We start from the raw sequence: 21,476 nt of genomic DNA on the forward strand, positions 1-21,476 counted from the left end.
AAATATTAACAGAAGCAAATAACATTATAGCAAAGTTAGAAACACATTTTATTTCATGTGCCCATAAAAAGACACTGTTTGAAATCATAAGATGTTGTTACATACAAGAAATTGTGCACTATAGTCTACTGTAGCAGCTTTTACAGATTTTACTAAAAGATCCAGATCCTTGCTGCATTAACCCTAGAAAAGATTTTCTTCAGCGAACTAAATCCTTATATTTCTCAATAAAGAAATCCCTTAACGTTACATAAACAATACTTTTCCTAACACGTTCTTTGCCATTCTAATCCATTCTTTCAGGACTGATACTTCTTCGAGGGCTTCCTGATGGTGAACGACTGGAAGTAAAAAAACAAAAACAAAAAGGGTGGGGGGCAAGGAGAAACCAAGTCACAAGAAGTTAATTTAATAAAATTTGACTAGATTAATGGATTAGTATTATAATCAGGCCCATTACTACATCTAGGGCAATAATAAATTAAAATCCTAATGCTTAAATTATTTGGGTTATTCTTGTGAAAGAACATGTTAGAAATCAAGTGGAAACCATGTAAATTTTTAATGTGAAATAACAAAGCAAATTTTCCACATTTCATGCACCCCCTTTCCCACAAGAAAGTATTGCCAAGCTTTCAAAGCATTCAAGAAGCAGCATACTTACCGTGAATTAATGGAGAATGGATATAAATGGCTCATATCAAAACTGAAAAAGCAAGACTGAAGATTAAATCAAGTAAAATGCTCTTAAATACATTTCTAATTTGGCTTAAACATCTAAATTTATTTTGCTTGGATAAGTAACTCATTCAAAACATAGATTTGATTATTCTGCACTACAGCAGACTTACCCACAAAGTTTATTCAGGGCCAGTTATAACTCTGTACCTTCTCAGTCTGACTATGAGCCATTTAAGTTTATTGTCCATTAAAACAATCAAGATTTGCTCAATGATTTAACATTATGCAAGAACTTCCTATTTTGGAGTGAGGCTCTGATTATTAATTCACTAGTAAAACTTGCAAAAATTTTACTGTTATGTATCTATAACAATTTTTTTTTTAGATCGGGGTGTCAAACACACGGCCCAGGTACAGCTCACACAGGCCATGCCCAACCCGGCCCCACAAGGGCAAAAACAAACCTGATACATCATGTGATGCAATTAGGTTTAACACCCCCGTGTTAGATGAAGAACCTCACAATACAATATTCTGTATTCTCCACAGATCTATGCAGAGAACATTACTATAAATTACTTTTTCTTAGGTTAAATGTAACAATATAAATAATTCAACCTATAGACTCAACTTACCTTCTCTTTAAAGATGGTGATCGTGATTTAGAGCGGCTGTTGAAATATCAATTAATCTTGATTAACATTTAACATACTTTATAGTCATGAGTCCTATTTTACAAAATGCAGGTTTGATCTGATGGTAAATATTTTGCAACAGTTTCTGTATCAAATATTTGGAACCAAAATATTTGGAACTCCACAAATACAAAGTTCGTAATACTGTTTTCATTCTATAAATTGTGTGCATGTGCATATACAAAAAGCGCCATTCCCCGCCCCCATATATGGCAAAATAAACTGTTATTTCCAATTGATCTAAACTGGGTGTCAGCAACCCGTAGCTCTGGAGCCACATGCGGCTCTTTGGGCCCCTTGCTGTGGCTCCCTGCCAAACTGCGTCCCACCCCTGGCTGGCCCCACCCCTCGCCCTCCTCTCCCAGTCACTTCTTGCCTGAGAAAATAAGGGCAACGGCAGAGGATGGAGACTCGCTCCATATACCAGAGCGGGAGTGAAGCAACCCTGTACTTGCCTCTTCTTCTGGTCCTTGTTGGTGCTGCATGCACCTTGGTCACTTGGGAAGACACATGACTTTCTCTCTGCCTCGAAACACTGGCCCGGCTTGGCTGCAGCCAGTGCTCCACGTTGTAATGGGCTTCAGGAGGAGCAGGGGACACCATCTCCCTCATTGTAAAGTGCACTAAATGCAAGTGTGCTGCGCAAGGCATTGCAAGAGCAGCGAATAGGTCATGGAGGTGGCGAGAGCACCGGCGTCGGCTGCAGGCGGAAAGTTGCGTGTCTCTCTGAGCAACAGCAGCACCAACAAGGGCCGGAAGAAGAGGCAAATACAGGGCTTCGCTCCTGCTCTGGAATATGGAATGAGTCTCCATCTGTCACCATTGCCCTTACCTTCTGAGGCAAGAAGTGACTGGGAGGGGAGGGTAAGGGGCGGGACAAGCCAGTGGTGGGTTCAGCTGGCAGGAAGCCACAGGAGGGGGACGAAGGAGCTTCATTTATCTGGGAACCTGAAATGACCCTTGATTTAAATATGGTAAAAACCAACCAAAGAAGAAAGATCATCAGCCCCCAAAAAACAAAACCACCACACAACCCTTGCCTGTTTTTGAAAATGGTTCAAGAGGGAACACACATACACAGAGAGAGATATGAGAGAGAGGGAGAGGGAGAGAGAGAGAGAGAGAGACAGACATTTCCCACAGAAAACACTGGGAGCCACAAAACCAGGGTAGACGTGACTGAGGCAGTCATATGGGTGGGTGTGATGTTAGGTTGGCCATGCTCACCCAGGTTTTGTGGCTCCCGGTGTTTTCTTCTCTGTGGGAAACAGGTCCAAATGGCTTTTTGAGTGTTTAAGATTGCAGACCCGAGCTAAACTTTCTAGCAGTGGTTTAGGATTAGCTACCCAGAGCAAATTCCACTTTTAATTGTTGCTTTGAATGTCCACAAATGGAAGTTTACCTGCTTCTGGGCCGTGAAATGGACCTTGACCTCGATCTGGATCTTGATCGAGACCTGGATTTTTTTAAAAAAGGAATTCAATACGACAGTGTTCCAGTTCTTGAATATTTACATATGTCAAAAATGTGATTATTCCAGGTTACTAGTTGGGTAAATAGAAATATGCCATTAAAGTAAGATTCTAGAGAGGTAGCTATAATATGCAGGGAACCATATTCTAGGGGTTCCTTTTAGTTTAAAAAAGCAGAAAACTGCAAATTTTAAGACTCCAAATCTATAGAACTCTGTATATGATGTTTTTTCCCCCCCGAGTCAGTAACTTGGCAAAAAAAAAAAATTATTCTCCTCACTCTGTCACAATAGATCTCACTGGCTGAGTCTAGTTGCAAGGCTTCATGTGGCTTGTTTTCTTGAAAGTGACAGGTTCAACTGGTGATGGAATTTTTCCACTAATGCTCATTTTTATGCTCCATTATGTTTCACTGTATCAGTGGAGAGGCTTCTCACTCACAACACTGGATGCTAATGCTGCCTGCGCCTACTGATCTCCAGAGTACCTGGCAACTCACTCTCATAATAAGCAATCTGAAGAATATAGTATAGTTCAGTAAACTAAGAGCACTCAAAGCAGGAAAGCCAACATGAGTTACATAAAGTGAATATTCTTAATCACCAGCCAAACTACTTCAAAAGCCAGCCATCACTTGGCTGAGGCAGAGCTTCATCATAACACTGCACAACTTAATCCTTAACAAATGCATTTTGCACAAGATGCAAAAAGATCATCTACTACAGGTAATTCTCAACCTATGACCACAATTGAGCCCAAATGTTCTGACCCCAGGACACTGCATTATGAGTCAGTTACCAAGAATCCAAATTTTGATCATGTGAGCATGGGAGTGCTACAATGGTCATTAAGTGTGAAAAAGGGTCATAATTCCTTTTTCTGTGCTATTGTAACTTCAGTCACTAAATGAATGGTTGTAAGTTGAGGACTCCATGTACTATACACATATAATGCACAATATTGACAGCTGTTAACCTGATTTGCACACAAAGCATTCAAAAACTAAGAACTGCCTATTTTACAATCATTATAAATATTAGCCAAATTACCTTGATCTCTTTAAAGAACCTGAACGGGATCTACGTGGCGATATAGATCTGGATCTACGAGGAGACAGAGATCTAGATCTGCGAGCTGAGATAGATCTGGATCTAAATGGAAATAGACTTACAGTTATACTATTTCTTTGCCTACTAAACCTAGAATGTTCCACATATGTAAATGCTTACCTCCTGCCACGACTTCGGCTGCGTGAGCGAGAATACCTTCTTCCTCTGGACCTTGAATGAGACCTTGACCTTGACCTAGTTCCACAGTTAGAGGAAAAAATTAGATTACATATTCAACAATTAGCATGTGAGCCCTCGCTGAAGCCAAAACATCAGCTATCTAAAAATTAAGTGTCCGGCAGTTGAAAAATTCAGGGCCTATTTCTCTTGAGTATTTTTACTACCTAATAAAGATGTTAAAAGGTATAACATTTAGAATTACATAATAATATAAAACACTGTAATGTGTATTTAAAATAAACCTTGCAAGTTTGCAGGTCGACCCTCTTTGGCCCAAGGTCTAGCAGATCTAGACGATCTAGAAGTATCTATAGCCGATCGCTGCATCTAGGTGTTCTCTTCAATCTAACGACGATCAAACTGACAGCCAAATGAGCCAGGTGAGGCTTGATTGACGCAAGAAGATTTTTCTAGGTGGGAATGTGGTCAATCTGGTGTTCCTCTTTTTAAACCGGAGGGGGGCCCAATTGAAAGCCAAATTTACTGTTACGGCGATGACCGTCTCAATTTTTCTGCCCTTTAAAGAATAAGGTGAAGCTAGGTGTAGATGACTCGAGGGGATCTGGCCTCTTATGCTGATCACCTCAAGGTCTAGGAGGATCTTAATTGTCGGATTTGCAAGGCGCCTCAGCATGAAATCTTAAGGCTCGTGACATTCTGAATCAAGGCGACTGACTCAAACGAAGAAACCTGAAAGGTTTTGACCAGGTTGATTATTAACATATTAACATTTTAACACAGAATATAAACAAATGTAACATACCCATATAATTAAAAACTTTTTAAAAAATTGTGCTTTATTTTATTTTATTAACCAAAACTACATACAACTTAAAAACGAAATTAGTCGTATCTATACATACCTACTTCTTCTCCGACGACTATAACGATGACAATCATAAGCATAATGACCTTTTTCACCACATTCATAACATCTATCATTAGGATCAAATGGTCGTCGTGCTGGAGGTCTATCATAGCGAGACCTACGAGGCATACCAGTTGATAACTCCACTCTAACCCTGGAACCACAAATCACCCTAACAACAGCAAAACATTTCAGTCAACATACTAATCCCACTACAAAAATGGAAGTTATTTCACAAACAAAATAATCTGTATTCCTACTTACTTTCCATCTAGACCACGAACAGCATCTTCAGCATCCCTTGGGTCTTCAAATTCAACAAATGCAAATCCGGGAGGGTTTCGTGCAATCCACACTGTACGTAAAGGTCCATAGTAGCTAAAAGCCCTTTCAAGCTCTCCTTTACCAGCACCTGTTCCTAAGTTGCCAACGTACACTTTTGTTTCTGCAAAAATAGAAAACAGTAATTGCCAAACCTTTTAAGTCGTCTTAAGATCAGTTCAAGTAGAAAAAACATGCTTAATGGAGCATAAGTTCCACTATAGTCGAGGACCCCTTTTTTTTTACAAGAAGTCTTCCAGATGATAACCAAGTTATCTACTTCCTCTAAAAAGTGTTTCTTAGCACATTGGACATAGTAGAGTGGAGTTTTATTTTTTAGCTTTTGTGATCACCTCCGTGCTATCAACGCTGCTATTTTACAGCAGTTTATTCGCTGTGCATTGGCTTTGTTTCCATAAAAAAGCAGAAGTAGCTGTCCTCCGCTCACACACGGCGCTCCAGCCAACTACTCCACCCACTCGGGCCCGGGAGGCCGCTGAATCACAAGGCCAAGCAGGGATAGCGGCACTCATGCTCCATCGCGCGCCTGCGCATTAGGCCACCGCCGCTTCCTGGCGGCGGACACACACGCGGCTACTCCGTTGCAAGCTCGCCCGATGCCGCCGTTTCCCCCACCGTCTTCCTGCCCCGCCGATCACGGGCGCCGCCATCTTTAGCACCGCCTCCATTTTACCCGTACACCGGTAGTAGCAGTAACAAAAAAAAAAAGGGAGAAAAAAAAATCAATGAAATCATCAAGTGCCTGCCCGCGTCCACTAAAATATTCAAGCAAACCTGCAGCGTATTCGCGCATTTAAGCTTAGCAATTCCAACTCGAAGGAAGTTCGCCTTGGTACATCCAGCGACTATAACATGTGCAAAATGGCGCCGGGTCATTTCCTAACGGGCCTTAACATTATTATCGATATAACTTGGTGTCGTTAAAAAAGTGGAACTACACCGCGTGATACGGAGAATCGATGCAGACGACACCTTCCTCGCCCCGCGCCTGAACTCGCATCACTTACCTCCGGCATAACGGCTGTAACGCGACATCCTTTCACGAACGAAAAAAAAAAACTGTCGCTGAGCGCATGCGGGCTGCAGTCCTTATATAGAGTGCGCCGTTATTGCGCACGCGCACTATAATTGTAAGCCCGTCGCGGACTGGCGAGGCGGGAAAGTGAGTTTTTGTTTCCATAGTAACGTTAGGCTGAAAAAGGGGAGGAGCAGAAGATGCGAAATAGGACGTGACGCCATTTTGAACTACGTTAGGACCCCGCACAGAGGCGTGTTTAAAATATCGCCTGTTTTAAAGTTTACAGCGTTTGAGACGTACGGCTGCTTTATATTTGTCAGTAGTTAATATATATTTTAAAAATCGTTTGAGGATCATTCGAGATTTTAGCAGACTGAAGAGCGCTAGGGAAAGCAAACACTGATTTCTTTTTCAAATTCTTTTACTTTTGTCTAATATTTATCAGAGCCCTTGCCTATATTTAATTATTTGTTATCAGTGCCATCTTACTTGATCTCACAAACAACACAACGCCGGACATAGCTGGGACCTGGATGGGCGATCACTAAAAACTCCTAAAACCGTGGGCTAAACCCGGAAGAGTTGCAGAAGAAAGCCAATCAAAACTACTTCCTGCTTTTGTCATAACAATATCCATGAAGCCGCCAAAATCCAGGTCACTTCTACCTTTAAAAGTAATTGTCTTTTCGAAGCAGCTTAAAACAACTAACAAAGCCTTCACATTCATTCCCCCCTCCAAAAAAAGAGATAGCCAATATATAACGAGGCCCAGAAGATAAATCTTTTAAAAGCTAAATCCTAAAAATCTGGAGCAGAAAGAGAGGAACTAGAAAGTAATCATTAGAAACGGAATCGCCTCTTGCTTAAATTCCTAAGTGCTCTGAAACAGATGACCAAAGAAACGTGAAGTCCGCCGTGAACCAGTTTTTCAAAACTTTTTTTTTTTTAATCGTAGCGATTCTACGAGTCTAACATGTTGAAGGACTTTTCCCATTCCAGGGGTCTCTCCTCCAACCTTGGCAACATTAAGCCTGGAGGACTTCAACTCCCAGAATTCCCCAGCCAGTTTTGCACGGTTTTGTGCTTTGCTGCCTGGGGAATTCTGGGAGTTGAAGTCCTCCAGGGTTAAAGTTGCCAAGGTTGGAGGAGACCCCTGTTCCATTCAGTTCCGTCCTTTTTGAAAGACTCCTCGGAAAGATCCGGCTGCGGAAGGGGAATAAAGAGGCCCCTGAACGCAGTGCCTTCTGGGTCCCAGGAAGGACGGCCGGGCTGGAGCGAGGCGGCTTTGCGCTATCTTTAAAGGCTTTTCTGATTCAGTGGTGGCTGCTGAAACGGGACATTCGGATTGTAATTTATTTTCAAGGATGCCTACGAGTGCTACCTCTACTTAAATGACAAGAATAGCTGTAATCTTGCGGTCCAGCTTTTTTTTTTATTTAACGCCCTGTATTTTTATGGATTATTTGACTATGCAGTAAGAACCTCGAGGGATTAAACGGGTCTTTCGTAAAGTGCAGGTTTTTCCAGGACCTGAAATTAACGTATGTATTGGGGTTCATACTTTTAGGAACATTGCTGAGTTCAGTACTAACGAACAGTAGTCTTGTGGAAAGATTATTCTTGGGGATGCTATTGCAACCTCATCTTCATTACGGAAGAGCTATTAGCAAAAAGGTTTGGATGATACGGATTGCTAAAATCATAATTATTGTTATGACTTTATTAGGTATGAATGTGTGTTGTCGCCGGGGTGGGAGTGTGGGGCTTATAACTTAAACATATTTGAAACGAAAGGAGAAAAAAAAAACCAGCAAGGAAAGTGATTGGACTTCTAAACAAAAAAAGGAATGGAAGGAATTCGCATAGAGAAATTGAATTATTCTTTGCATCTGGCTTAACTATAGAAGATGTAGGACAAATATCTGAACCTATATTGATTTTCTCAGGGAACTGGAGTTGCTAAAGCAAAGTAACCTACTAAACAAAGGTACAGCATTCTAAGACATTTGGAAAGATTGTACAGTAAGAAATCAACCGAGCAGACATTCCCCCAAAATTGTGATTATAATAGCAGCAGTCCCCTGCTGGAAGGTAGGCAGTTTGACAGTAATTTTTAAAAAGGGCTCCAGGTGATCCTGGAAATAATAGGCTGGTAAAGATAAATTAGTGGAAAGAGTAATCAAAGGAAAAATAACTAAGCAGTATTTATTTATTTATTTATTTATTTATTATTCATATTTGTATACCGCCCTATCTCCCAAAGGACTCAGGGCGGTTCACAGGCAAATAAAACATCTATATACAAATTAAGATGACCATTAAAAAACTTATTCTAATGCCAAATTTTAAAATATAAATATTAAAACCAATTTAAAACCCCTATAAATTTAAAATCTAGGCCAGTCCTGCACAGATGAATAAATGTGTCTTGAGCTCGCGACGGAAGGTTCGGAGGTCCAGAAGTTCACGGAGTCCTGGGGGGAGTTCGTTCCAGAGGGTGGGAACCCCCACAGAGAAGGCCCTTCTCCTGGGCGTCGCCAGACGACACTGCCTAGCTGACGGCACCCTGAGGAGTCCCTCTCTGTGAGAGCACGCGGGTCGGTGAGAGGTATTCGGTAGCAGCAGGCGGTCCCGAAGATAACCCGGCCCTATGCCATGGAGCGCTTTGAAGGTGGTTACCAAAACCTTGAAGCGCATCCGGAAGGCCACAGGTAGCCAGTGCAGTCTGCGCAGGATTGGTGTCATACGGGAGCCACGAGGGGCTCCCTCTATAACCCGCGCAGCCGCATTCTGAACCAACTGCAGCCTCCAGATGCCCTTCAAGGGGAGCCCCATGTAGAGAGCATTGCAGTAATCCAGGCGAGACGTCACGAGGGCGTGAGTGACCGTGCATAGGGCATCCCGGTCTAGAAAGGGGCGCAACTGGCGCACCAGGCAAACCTGGTGGGAAGCTCTCCTGGAGACGGCTGTCAAGTGATCTTCAAAAGACAGCCGTTCATCCAGGAGGACATAAGCCTTTTTAAAGAAAAGTGAGCATGGATTCTACAAAAATAAATCCTGCTTCACCATCTTAATTTTTTTGGAAGCGCACAGGCAGATAGAACTTTGTAACATTGCACACTTGAATTTTCAAAAAGTCTTTGACAATAAATCTGTAGACTTATAAGACATACCAGTGATTTGTGTTTAAGAAAGGACTGGGTAAGTTTTTGAAGTGCTGCTCTATCAAGAGCTATTAAATCTTGAGATTCAGTGTTACAACTGGACTTCAGGTAGTGTGCATTCCAACTATCAATGTCAGGGGAACAATAGCCAGGGAGGGATATAACTGCTTGTGAGAATTTCATAGGCAGCTATTAGCCACTCTGATAAACAATCCTGGACTAATATGGACTTTGACTTGATCCAACAGGGCCATTTTATTCTTAATCATGGAAACAGGCAAAATTTCCTAATACAGAGCCAGAGGATATTGCTGGCAATGATGTTTTCTTTTCTCATTAGGTTCAGTAAAAAGGAAATATGACTGAATGGCAGAAGAAAACTCCTTTGGAATGGCTGGCCTTTGTGGATAAAGAAGTCAAAGTACTAGCTGCCGAGAAACACCAATACACAGGATGGGTTTTAACAGTTGATCCAGTTTCCGCCAAGTACGTATCAGTGAATTCTTTGGATGAAGCTGGGGGATACTTTGCTCATGACCAAAATGCTTCATCAAATGATTTGCACAATATTAGCATTTGGTATAATAATATTTAAAGTATATGTAAAATGGATGGTAATTGACCTTACATCTTAGCATGATGTCAATTGAAAATGTAAATCTGATGAAAAATCATTTTACCAAACATGCAACATACATTATGTATATGATGTGTTCGAAATATTTTATGAATCTTGACTGGAGAGCGTTCACGTATTCTGGCTTTTGATTTTGATCTAGTTATTACAAACTTCAAGGATTGCTAATGCAACTCAAGCCCCAGGTTTATTGGGTAACTTGTGGGACAGTTTGTAATGCCATAGCAATTTCAGTTTTTTTCATTAAGAAAACAGCTGTTTCATTCTGATTTAAGCTTTTTTGATACATCAGTATCAAAAGACTGATAGAAAAGCCCAGTATGCATGAAAAAGAACTAGCAATGTGATCACTTAACATACCCTCATATGAATCTTTTATTCTTGACAGTATTCTTCTGGCAAATCCCCTTGAGAATGGAAAAGTGTCTGTTTTAGTTGTTTTAGGACATGCTGTGCAGGATATTGAAATAGTGTCTGAAAGAGATGACGAAATCAAAGAAAAACTTGCACATCTCTTCATGGCAGGAAAAAGTCAAACTTATAATCAAGAAGAGCTGGACAGAAAGAAAAACTCCTTGAAGAACTGGTTGGAGAAAAACCACATCCCTGTAAAAGAACAAGGAGAGTCACAACCAATGCTGTGTGTGGCAGGTGTATTAACCATTGACCCACCATATGGACCTGAAGATTGTAATAGCTCTAATGAAATAATTTTGTGTAGAGTTCAAGGATTGATTCAAAGCTATCTTGCACTTCAGCAGTGAAGCATATAGATTTCATTACACTTAAAACACTTAGCAGTTTAATAAAAAGTAGGAATGCTTAATGGTTGATGATCAGCCATTGTTTCCAAATTTTGTTTCGTATATAAATAGCAGTTGTAGCAGTTGTGCTAGTTATATTTTTACATAAAAATCTTCTGACTTTTTTCCCTACCAAGTTCCTGCAAAGTTGATTTGTTTATATAAAATAAAGTTAAAAATAAGTCTCATTCTTATTCTCTCCAGTCTCTTAATTTGAAACCAAAGTATTAACCTTTTTGAGGAACATGGGGCAGTAGTATAAGCAATAAAATATTTTGGACAGTTTTTCTTCCTATGAATATGTAGCCGATTTCACAATTGAAAGTACTGTATAATAAATTCTAAAAGTTGCTGATAATTTTCTGCACACACAGGACTGCACATACAAAAGGACTGTACCAAGTCATTTTTAAGATATTGAAAATGGGCATTTTTCTATATATGACTTTTTCAGTTGCAATATGGCAATAGTTTCCTTGACTTTAGTATTATCTACTACCACAAAGCTATTTATGTGTACATATATGTTCCTTTGAATGGCCAGACCATTGATAGAAAATGAAAATGTGCCTTGGTCACATCTGTTGGGATTTATAGTTCAACATAGCTGCAGGGCATCTTGTTGAAAAAGGCTGAGTAGACAATTATCTTTCCAAATGTGGCATTTGGGAATGATAGTGTACCTGAAGACCCAATGCTCACTACAAAGTCCTTGATCATTCACTTCAGTATTCATGAAACTTATTGGTCGCTATGTTTTCAAGGAATAAGTAGTTGAGGTGAAACACTTTATAAAAATATAAATTCAATATTAATAGGTGTGCTAAATATTAATCTATTTTTAAACTCTTAAGAAATTCATTTATTGACATATTTCCAAAATGATGTTTGACTGAAATTCATAAGATTTTCCATATAGAAGTTTGCAAAAACTTTGGGCTTTGTTAATAATGAGGTCCCAGATGAAATCCGTAAGTCAATCAGTTAATCATAAAATAAGTTTTGTTATACTTAAATTTCTCAGTCACTTTTCTCTTGTGGACACAATCATGCTCAAAAATTCAGGAGGTCGATTTTTTCCAATAGAGGTGTAAAAAATCGTTTTTGCAAAACTTCCCTCCCTCTCATTATATCAACAAATCAAACCACAACGCTTTTAGCAGTTTCAAACAGAATATAGTTTTTCTAAAAAGAAAGAATGACATCTATTTGTTTTGAGAATTCCTTTATTTATTACAATATTTATAAAACGTATAGCCTATATCATCAGGCTCTAATACAGTATTATTTGAGAATAAGTAATGAGAACTTGGGCTCTCATAATAATTTTATGCTACAATAATTCCATAATTTGTATTGTCATGTTTGAATTCTAGCAGCCAACACTGATTATCTGACAAAATGAAAACAGATGTAAATTTACTGGACAGGATTCATTTCTGGACGCAGAGCAACCATGTAGAAACCATGACTATATGTTTCATATACTGCCTTTTTGTGAAGGGGATAAATTAATATCCTGCCAGATTACCATAGAGTTAATCCTTTATTGGACACAAAAAAGAAGTGGTGAATCATTAAACATTAAATGTATGTATGATCTGTTCATGAATGATTTTCTGAATGCTTACCTCTTATTCCTTGCTTTGCAAAAGGAAAAAAAATTAAGTTTTATTTTAAATAAAACTTATGTAAACTTGTGTAAGTTTCTATCATGATTATAACATTGTTTATTTTTGAGCTGCTTTAAAAAACAGGCTTTTAAATTGGATATTTAGGCTTCCAAATAGCTATACAGGAGCCAGTGCTACATTTCATTATTCTGTCATTAACATTTGAAAAAAGCAATCTTCAATAGCTAATGCTATTGTGTGGTCACGAGTTTTACAATCAAGCTGATAATCCGAGATCCTCGAGGGCAAGTACACAGATCCATGCTGGGGTTTTTAATTTTTTCCTGGAGTAACTGGTCAAGTTCATTGCGAAGTTCTTTCACTAGTTCTGCTACCTGAAATCACAAATATGCACTTAAAGTTCTTCTGGATGAGGTTTCTAATAGCAGCCACTTAAAACACTTCCTAAGCACAGTATGAAGGTCATAGCCATTTCTTTGCTGCCTCTGACTCTGGAAGCTCTATTCACTATTTTCTCTTTCTAAATAGCTATACCATACATTGCATCAGCAAATATTGAATACCTCCTTATCCAAATTTCTTATGTGACAGCAGGATAGTGGTTCAAGAAAGATACCTTATTTGATTCTTAGTATGCTTGTAACTGTGTATCTTCGTACAAGTCCCACTGAGTAGAGTATTGCTTGAAACTAAGATATATACATTGTCCTTACATGTATCCCAATGTTCCAATTTAGGATATAAAGAGAATGAAATACAAAACACAGACATGGAAGGTTATGTATATCAAGCTCACAGTGCTTAAGTTTTCTATATATTAACTTGGAATTTTTATGCTGTGCATAGAAATGAAATAAACACACTAAGTAGTCTCGAGTATTTTTCTTCATGTTGTTTACAGGGTTAATTTATCCACCTGCACAAGTTGATTGCATCATACAATCAAAATGTTTAAGATCACAAGAAATGTGTTCATTTTCAAGAAGATGAAAGGCTGTTTCTCAAATCTTCAACATGCTTTCCTTCTCTCTTTAAATGGGAAGAAAGTATGTCACTTGGGAAATGGCTGACCCTACAGTTCTTTTTGCCACACCTCAGAAATGAGTCAGCAAAGCTGTTACCCTTGTACGAGATAAAGAACAGCAGTTCTGGGAGTGGGGGGCAAAAAATGTGGAAAGAGATTCTACCTGCCATCTTCTGGCCCCGCACTGAAGATCATCTATGCCTATGCGGAAATATCTGGAATGTGTGAAACAATAATAGCAACATGGCTGAAGGAGGCAGCCATGCTGGCCATCTACAGCAGCAGTAGCTGCTGCTGCTGTTGACACAGGTAGAAAGGCCAGGTGCAGTAGGCTGGAGGGAAGAGTAGGGATTGTCTCAGCCTCAGGGACCAAATAGTCTAGAAGGTGGTTTTTCTTAAGGAACAGAACCTGTTCCCTATATTGATACAGGCATTGTACATTGTACATGATACAGGCAGTTGTACAAGGCACTATCATCCAGTACTGCAAATGAAAGTACATGTAGTCCTTGACTTACAACCATACATTTAGTGAATGTTCGAAGTTACAATAGAGCTGAAAAAAAAAAGACACGAGCAGTTCTCATATTTATTAGCGATACATCCTCCCCATGGTCACATTATCAAAATTCAGATGTTTGGCAACTGGCATGTATTTCTCACAGTTGCACTGTCCTGGGGTAATGTGACTACCATCTGTAACCTTCCCAGCCAGCCCCCAACAAGCAAAGTCAATAGGAGAAGCCAGATTCGCTTAATGACTGCATGATTCACTTAACAACTGCAATGATTTGTTTAGCAATTGTGGCAAAAAGGTTGTAAAATGGGGCAAAACTCACTTAACAACTCTCTTGCTTATCAATGGAAATTTTGGGGGTCAATTGTGATTGTGAGTCATGGACTCACAGATTTGAAGCTTGAAGAAATATAATGGATCTGCTGAGTTGCTTAATTCTTTACCTGACGTGAGGCTGCAACAAAGTTAATCCACCCATCATCCAAGGAAAAAACATATGCCCCATTCTGGAGCTGCATGTTCACACGGCCTCCCCCGAACAAGATCAGTGGATATACTGACACCATGCTGCACTCTCGAATAAAAACCCGGCTGGTTTTTACCATTTCATGGTATACCAAGTAGGGGCTATCGAACTGCTTTGTCTGAAATACAGAATTCCAAAGAATACTTATGGGATATTTAAAACAGGAACAACTCTGATTCTATAAATATCACCTGTATCATACTATTTAACTGCCACTTAGATTTTGCTAACAAAAATTTGTTCTGTGCCAGCATAAAGTGGCCAGACCTGAAGAGGACATGGAGATGATATTTAAATCTCTAGGCAGGCTTCATATGAATGTAATAAGCTGGAGGAGAAAGGAGAGAAAGACATATCCTTGTATTGGTGTCTATAGAAATATTCAATAATTTTCAACAAGGCTTATAGCATATAAACAGGCAACTATTGCTTAATGTTGTGCATGCTATTCCTTCCACAACGAAGTCTATATAACTAGCATAAGTTTGAGTAGAATACTTTACTGCCTGGAGGTTAGAAATTACCTGATAATTTACAGAGGATGGATGAATGTGAACATAGCCTTGGTTTTTTGTAGCAAACATCAGTGTTTCAGGTTTTGGATTATTTTTAGCAGCTCCTTTAATAATCTGATACTTCTTTTCTGGTACTTTTATCTAAAATGGTAAATAAAAATTGTGAACTGACTATTCACAAACAATCCCCATTTATTTCAAGAGTGGTTTATAGAAAGAGGTATTTCTACTAAACTGCTTTCCTCTAAAAAATCAACATGGTGATATTGTGGAATTTAAAAGAAAAGAAAGGGAAAAAAAACATGGAGGGACTACCTCATTCCTCAAATCTATTCCAAACTTAGCAGTAGAACATATTATAAAGCATGGATTTCAAAGCCATAGCCTGGATGCTTTTGTTTGACAAGATAACTGGAATGTCATGGTTGTGAGCATGATCAGTGTATGTAAAATCGGTGCAAATCCAACCCAACCCTGAAGTCACTAGCTGGTGTTTGGAAAGCACATTGTTTTAAGCACCAGCTTACATTTCTAACATGTACTTCCAGGAGTTACCATTTTTTGCTTTTCCCCAAGGAATCCTTATGGTGTCAGTAACCACTTCTGTTGTTGCTACAGTACTGTTCTTTTCTCTGATCCTCAGCCAAGCCTTCTAAACCCAAACTTGCCTAGAACCAAGCAGCTATAAACACAGACTAGTCTTGCAAAACAGTATCATTCACCAACCAAATAATGTCCCCATCTCAAGCCAATGCAATAAAACACCAGGAAACATTGCAATTCTAGTTTCTGCAGCTATGTTTTAAGTCCTAGTTTTGGACTTTGGGGGTGGTGGTGGAGAAAAAGAGTGCTGCTGAGTATTAAAAGCATAGTTAAGAGATCAGTAAGACTATGCCTATAGTGGAGGATTGAATCACTAGGTTTCAGGCAGAAAGGAATCATGAAAATGTCTGAAAAGAATGAGTTGCCAAGTAAAGAAGAAGCTACATACACTGCAGAGTTAGAAGCCAATTGGCATTCAGCTTTTGTTTTCTTTACTGACAATATATATAAACACAAATAGAAGATATATATAAAATAAAATAATGAATTATCCCGAAAGCTAAGAGATCAAAATGGTTTTAATGCTTAAGAAAGTTCTTGTACAAATTCCCCCTTAAAATACCATGGTATTGCAATCAATTCTATTTCACAGACCAGAGTCAGGGAAATAGATATTAATACAAGCAAATGATGATTACTTTTATATGCTTACCTGAACCACATTTGGGTACATAGCGGCACATAATATGGCTGATATCAACTTGACATTCTCTGCATTTGCATTTGCCTGTGATATAGATGACAAGTTAAAAGCAGGCATTGGCAAAGAGCTATGTAGCATGCAGCAACTGGCAAGAAATCCTGAATATTTCTGTTGTCAGGTTTCTTTTAAAAGAGATGTCTCAATCTTATGTTCGAGAAATAAATTTGAAAATAAGGTAATGCATATCATCAGAAGTTTTAGGATGAAGGGAAAATAATTTGGGCCTCTATCTTCTGATCCCGCCTTAAATATACCCTGTTTCCCTGAAAATAAGACACCCCCTGATAATAAGCCCAATCGGGCTTTTGAGAGCTTGCGCTAAAATAAGCCTCCCCCTGAAAATAAGCCCTCCCAAAAAATATTTAAACGCAGAGCTGGAAATCAGGTAAGACGGCAAGAGGAGCCCCATCTTGCTCCATGCACCCCAAAATAATAAGACCTCCCTGAAAATAAGGCCAACCGCTTATTTCAGGGTTCAAAAAAATATAAGACAGGGTCCTATTCAAGGTATGTGGCAGCCTTATGCTGAATCATACCACAAGCCAATGAAATCTTTTGTGACCTGCAGTAGGTTTTTAAAGGTTCTCTATTGCAATTGTGACTTTCTGAACACACAGTCCCAGGTGCAATCTGCTGTTGCTTATACTCTATACACCTTCCCTAGAAATCAGATATTATAAATGCTATTTCCATTTTAGAGCTTTTAAAACACACATAACCAAAAACCACAAAGAAATAATTAAAATTTCTAATTTTAAATTTAAAATCTAATTTAAAAAAAATCCAAGTGGAAGGATCAGAATATTTATCTCTACTCCCTTGAAATAAATCAATAGATTTTCATAGAGACATGAGCTGTTTTCCTACTAGATACATCTCGGGATGAGTTATCTACAAATGAATTCTAATACTGTAATTTTTGTTTTTGAATTTTCTGTTGCTGTCCATAATACATCAGCATCCACTTTTAAAGTAACTAATAAAGTTAGAATTACAATGAAAATATTTATATTAATATATCACTAATGTTTAACTAAATGATATATATAAACCATAGGTTTTGTCTTTAAATACTCTGCTTCATCAACCCACTAGCTGGACTAAACAGACAAAGTTCACACCTGACTGAGAGAATTTTCCAGTATGTAAGAAAGTAAAAAAGGACTTTTCATCACACTTAAAACAACTTGAAAAGCATCTTTGATCTACTAGACTTTGACAAGAAAACAAGTATACCAGAAATAATAATCATAGTTATATGGGAATTTGATAAAATATAACCATCTTTACTTAAGAACATGGCTGAGGATGAATGGAAACATGGAAAAGTGGGTAAAAAAGTTAACAGATTAAAAAACTTCCCCTCGAGTTACCTCTTCTCCTGTAGCTTCAAGAACACCATCCCCTCTTTGGGAAAATCTCTCTTCTATGTCTCTGGCTCTAAGTCCCTCTTTCACAAATCCAATATCAGACAATAGTTCAGTAAATTGCCTTTTTAAACGTGCCATTTCCTAAAAAAAATGGGGAAAAACTTCTTTGAATAATGAATAGGATTTTAAAATAGCATTCTAAAGAGCAACTGGTAGTTAATGTTATTCTTTAATTCCCATTTGGCATATACCAATGTATGAATTGGTGCTGTATAGCAGTAGATCAGGCCCAAAAGACTGTCAGAATATGTCTGGCCTATGCATGGCTTCATTTTGCTCTCTCTGACCATATTAAAGCTGATATAGAAAGAGAATATCGTGGTTGGAAGATAGGGGGGAAATATAACTATTTGGTATAAAAATACATAAATATATAGTGAAAATATATAGATAGTTATTGGGTTCTCAGTATGATAATTCCCAACTACAACCATATGTGACTAAATTATTTGATTTCTGAATTATTTCTAATAAAATAATTAGTATGTATCTTAATGTTCTTCAACAGTTTTCTAAAAGTTTCTCAATGCGAAAATCAATAACAGCAACCAAAATATATTACTTGTATTACAGGTAGTCCTTAACTTATCACTGATTGCTTAGCGACCATTTGAAATTATGACAGACCTACCTTGAGGTTACTTAAGATCTGGACTTGAAGTTTGCTGGTCAGCTCCCCCTTACATGTGGTCATGTGACTGAACTTCAGGCACCTGGCAACACAGCTGCATTCATGACTATTTGCAGTGTTCTGTGTAACATGATTGCATTTTAGGACAGTTTTGCCAAAAACTGGCACCTACTTCTGGTTTCAAAACCTCCAACATAGTGAAACCAGTGGTTCACTAAATGACTATGGAATTTGCTAAATGACCGTGGATTTGCTTAACTTGTCTGGTGATTTGCTTAATAACCTTTGCAAAAAAGGTCGTAAAATCAGCTCAGTCACATGACTGATCCTTGTTATCACAAATTACAACCATGATGGACTGGCTCATTGACAGCTATAAGTCAAGAACTACCTGTATTTCATCTTGCCTCTTTCCAGCACCTTCCTTTACAACATGCACCACATTGGGTGCTTTTTGAGAATGTAGTCTCAAATGGGGCAACAATGTGGTACAAAGGAGGAGGATGATCAGCCATATGAATTCAATATGATTTCTACATAAATGCAAATTATCTACCTTTTTTTTTCCTGGAACCATGAGGTCCACCATCCAGAGCAGAGGCAGAATGAAATGAAATAGAATAATAGCATAAACAAACCTGATCTAAAATTGTTCAGGTTATATATAAGGCATACGTATATATTCAGGTTATATATAAGGCATACGTATATACATACGGCAGAAGAAGTAGGTACTGGAATAAATTATTTTACAAGGTCAGCAAAACACTTTTAAAGATAAAGATACAAAATAAAAATACTATGTTACCTGAAGAACATTTTCTGATAAAAAGTTTTGTCTGCAAAATGTGGAACTTGCTTGAAAGCTCACTTTTGAAGACTGGCGCCATCTCTAAAGAATGGAAATTTAAAATATCACCTTACTATTTAATCCCCAAAGTTTGAAATGATCTTTAACATGATCTTCAAAGTGAACTTTTTAACTCTTACCTTATATGCTTGGATGAGAGCCAGATAATCACTGTTTCCTATAGAAAACTCAAGTTTTTTCTTGAATGCCTCCTCTCTTTTGTCCCATGGAGAAATCTTTATAATTAATAAAAATGTTCCATTACATAGCTAATATATTTAAAGTTAAAATTCAATCTCAGCTGTATAGAATTTATCTAAATTCAATGTATACGTAGCAATAAATTACAGAACTTCTCAAAATTGGTGGTGTTATAACCCTGTAAAATAGGTTAACTGACTGCCTCCCTTATTAATAAAACTGTCAGGCTATACTTGATCTCAGCCAAAGATCAAATAGCACAGTCCTAAAACCTCTCTTCAGCAGCCTACAGATCCATGTGGGGATGGTTCTGTGGAGTTGGTCTCTATACAGGGACTCTCAGAAGATGTTCATCTACAAGTAATCCTCACTGAATGACCATTTGTTCAGCTATTTTTCAAAGTTGCAACACTGCTGAATGAGTGATACCTATAACCAATACTCAAAGTTCCAGCTATCACACCAACCCGTGTTCATGAGATCACGATCAGGTGGCTCATACAGGTTGGAATATCCCATGACCACGTGATATCACAACATCACATTGATCATGTCACATTGTTTCATCTAGCAACAGAAATTCTGGTCCCAATCACTGCTGTTAAGCAAAAAGAACCTACAGTATATTAAAGACGAAATTTGAAAGAACTATACTAGCAGAGAGAACCATACTAATCTCTCAATTTTTTTAATTTGACCAGGACTTTCATATATCCTTTTAGGTTGCCCTTTTATGGACCTTTATTTGCTAAATTTATCCCACCTATGACTAAAGCTTAGTGTTAATACTGGTGATCATCACTGATATTTGTATTATTGTTATATTCATTTCATTGTTAGGGTAATTTTAATATTTTATACTAACTTTTTAGTCTTATCAATCAATTTAGTTGTATATACTATATATCTATGTACAAGTGTGTTCCATTCTAAATGAGGTAATAAAGATTTGTTGTTATTGCCAGGCTGCATTTTGCCAGGGCTTTCCAAATAAATAGGCAACCCAAGCACAGCACTTCTTCTATTTCTTGTAAGAAAACACAATCCATCATGACAAAAGGCAAGCATGAACTGTCCACAGGTACACAGGCTCAGTGCCAGGACCTAGTGTGATGCCTCCCAGGAATAAAAGCAGAAAAATCCACCCTTGAAAGACGGAGATAGAAAAACTAGGCACAAACACCTTAATCTTAGCTGAGTTTGTGCTTGGGAGCATGTTGAGTCTGGAACTGCTGCTGTAAGTGCAAAGACTGTTGAAGGACAATACCAACACCTACTTCCAGTACCAGTCAGTGCCTCAGTGACAGCTGCCGATGTCCAGGTAAAGGGAAGCAAGAATTGTCATCTCTTGAAACTGTAACAACCCATAGTCTGGGAATCCTAGATTATGATAATAATACTTACAAAAGGTGATTTGTGAGCTCTGCTTGCTGCTATTGTTAGTGCAGGATCCAGACAGCGAAAGATGGTGCCAAGAAGCATTAATTTCCCAATTCTCACATCCACAGGCAAGGAGGCCAAATGATGCCCCAAGGGAGTAAGCTCTTCCTCTGATGTTAAGGCTCCTATATCCTGCAACCGCTTCTTTGATGCATTTATAGATTCAGCTGTTGGTGGCTCAATAAATTGTGATAACACTGAATGAAGTTTACGTGTGGAAAACATTTCCAAAATCTTTATTCTGGAAAAAAAATATTGTTCAGCCAAAGAAAATTACCAATCTCTGCTATATGGTGCATGCAAAGAAGTACAGCATTGTGGAGAGTACAAAAATGGCCCTGATGCAGATATACAAGATCCATACACAAGTTCTTGTGAAACATCTTTTATATCCATATGAGACAGGAAATGTTTGAAAGTGGCTCAGACACCT

General features: G+C 38.4%; 3 protein-coding genes across 4 annotated transcripts in view; 1 reads left to right on the top strand and 2 right to left on the bottom strand.

Annotated features, from left to right (window-relative positions):
* Positions 1-30: 30 nt before the first annotated feature.
* SRSF7 (serine and arginine rich splicing factor 7) lies at positions 31-6,509 on the bottom strand. 2 transcript variants are annotated; one of them, XM_058165046.1, is made up of 9 exons: positions 6,355-6,509; positions 5,270-5,450; positions 5,001-5,177; positions 4,078-4,152; positions 3,898-3,999; positions 2,779-2,832; positions 1,317-1,352; positions 665-706; positions 31-341 (listed from the first exon to the last, which is right to left on the bottom strand). In XM_058165046.1, the coding sequence occupies exons 1-9, from the start codon at positions 6,380-6,382 to the stop codon at positions 287-289; spliced, it is 750 nt and encodes a 249-aa protein (XP_058021029.1). In that variant the 5' UTR covers positions 6,383-6,509; the 3' UTR covers positions 31-286. The 2 variants fall into 2 exon arrangements, with proteins under 2 accessions (XP_058021029.1, XP_058021030.1); XM_058165047.1 differs by lacking the exon at positions 665-706.
* A 1,084-nt stretch (positions 6,510-7,593) lies between these two features.
* Positions 7,594-11,157, top strand: GEMIN6 (gem nuclear organelle associated protein 6). The gene is made up of 3 exons (XM_058165054.1): positions 7,594-7,906; positions 9,870-10,015; positions 10,555-11,157. Exons 2-3 carry the CDS (start codon positions 9,888-9,890, stop codon positions 10,928-10,930), a joined length of 504 nt encoding a protein of 167 aa, XP_058021037.1. The 5' UTR covers positions 7,594-7,906; positions 9,870-9,887; the 3' UTR covers positions 10,931-11,157.
* A 126-nt stretch (positions 11,158-11,283) lies between these two features.
* The window catches only part of DHX57 (DExH-box helicase 57), a 35,866-nt gene continuing 25,673 nt past the window's right edge, over positions 11,284-21,476 (bottom strand). Inside the window, exons 17-24 of the mRNA XM_058165048.1 lie at positions 21,008-21,284; positions 19,543-19,638; positions 19,361-19,444; positions 17,865-18,002; positions 16,441-16,515; positions 15,195-15,326; positions 14,588-14,788; positions 11,284-12,977 (exon numbers count right to left, since the gene is read on the bottom strand). Of these exons, the coding sequence (XP_058021031.1) occupies positions 12,834-12,977; positions 14,588-14,788; positions 15,195-15,326; positions 16,441-16,515; positions 17,865-18,002; positions 19,361-19,444; positions 19,543-19,638; positions 21,008-21,284 (1,147 nt within the window). The 3' untranslated portion in view covers positions 11,284-12,833. The remainder of the gene's footprint in view (positions 12,978-14,587; positions 14,789-15,194; positions 15,327-16,440; positions 16,516-17,864; positions 18,003-19,360; positions 19,445-19,542; positions 19,639-21,007; positions 21,285-21,476) is intronic.

This window comes from Ahaetulla prasina, chromosome 1 (assembly GCF_028640845.1).
Source record: "Ahaetulla prasina isolate Xishuangbanna chromosome 1, ASM2864084v1, whole genome shotgun sequence".
Classification (NCBI taxonomy): domain Eukaryota; kingdom Metazoa; phylum Chordata; class Lepidosauria; order Squamata; family Colubridae; genus Ahaetulla; species Ahaetulla prasina.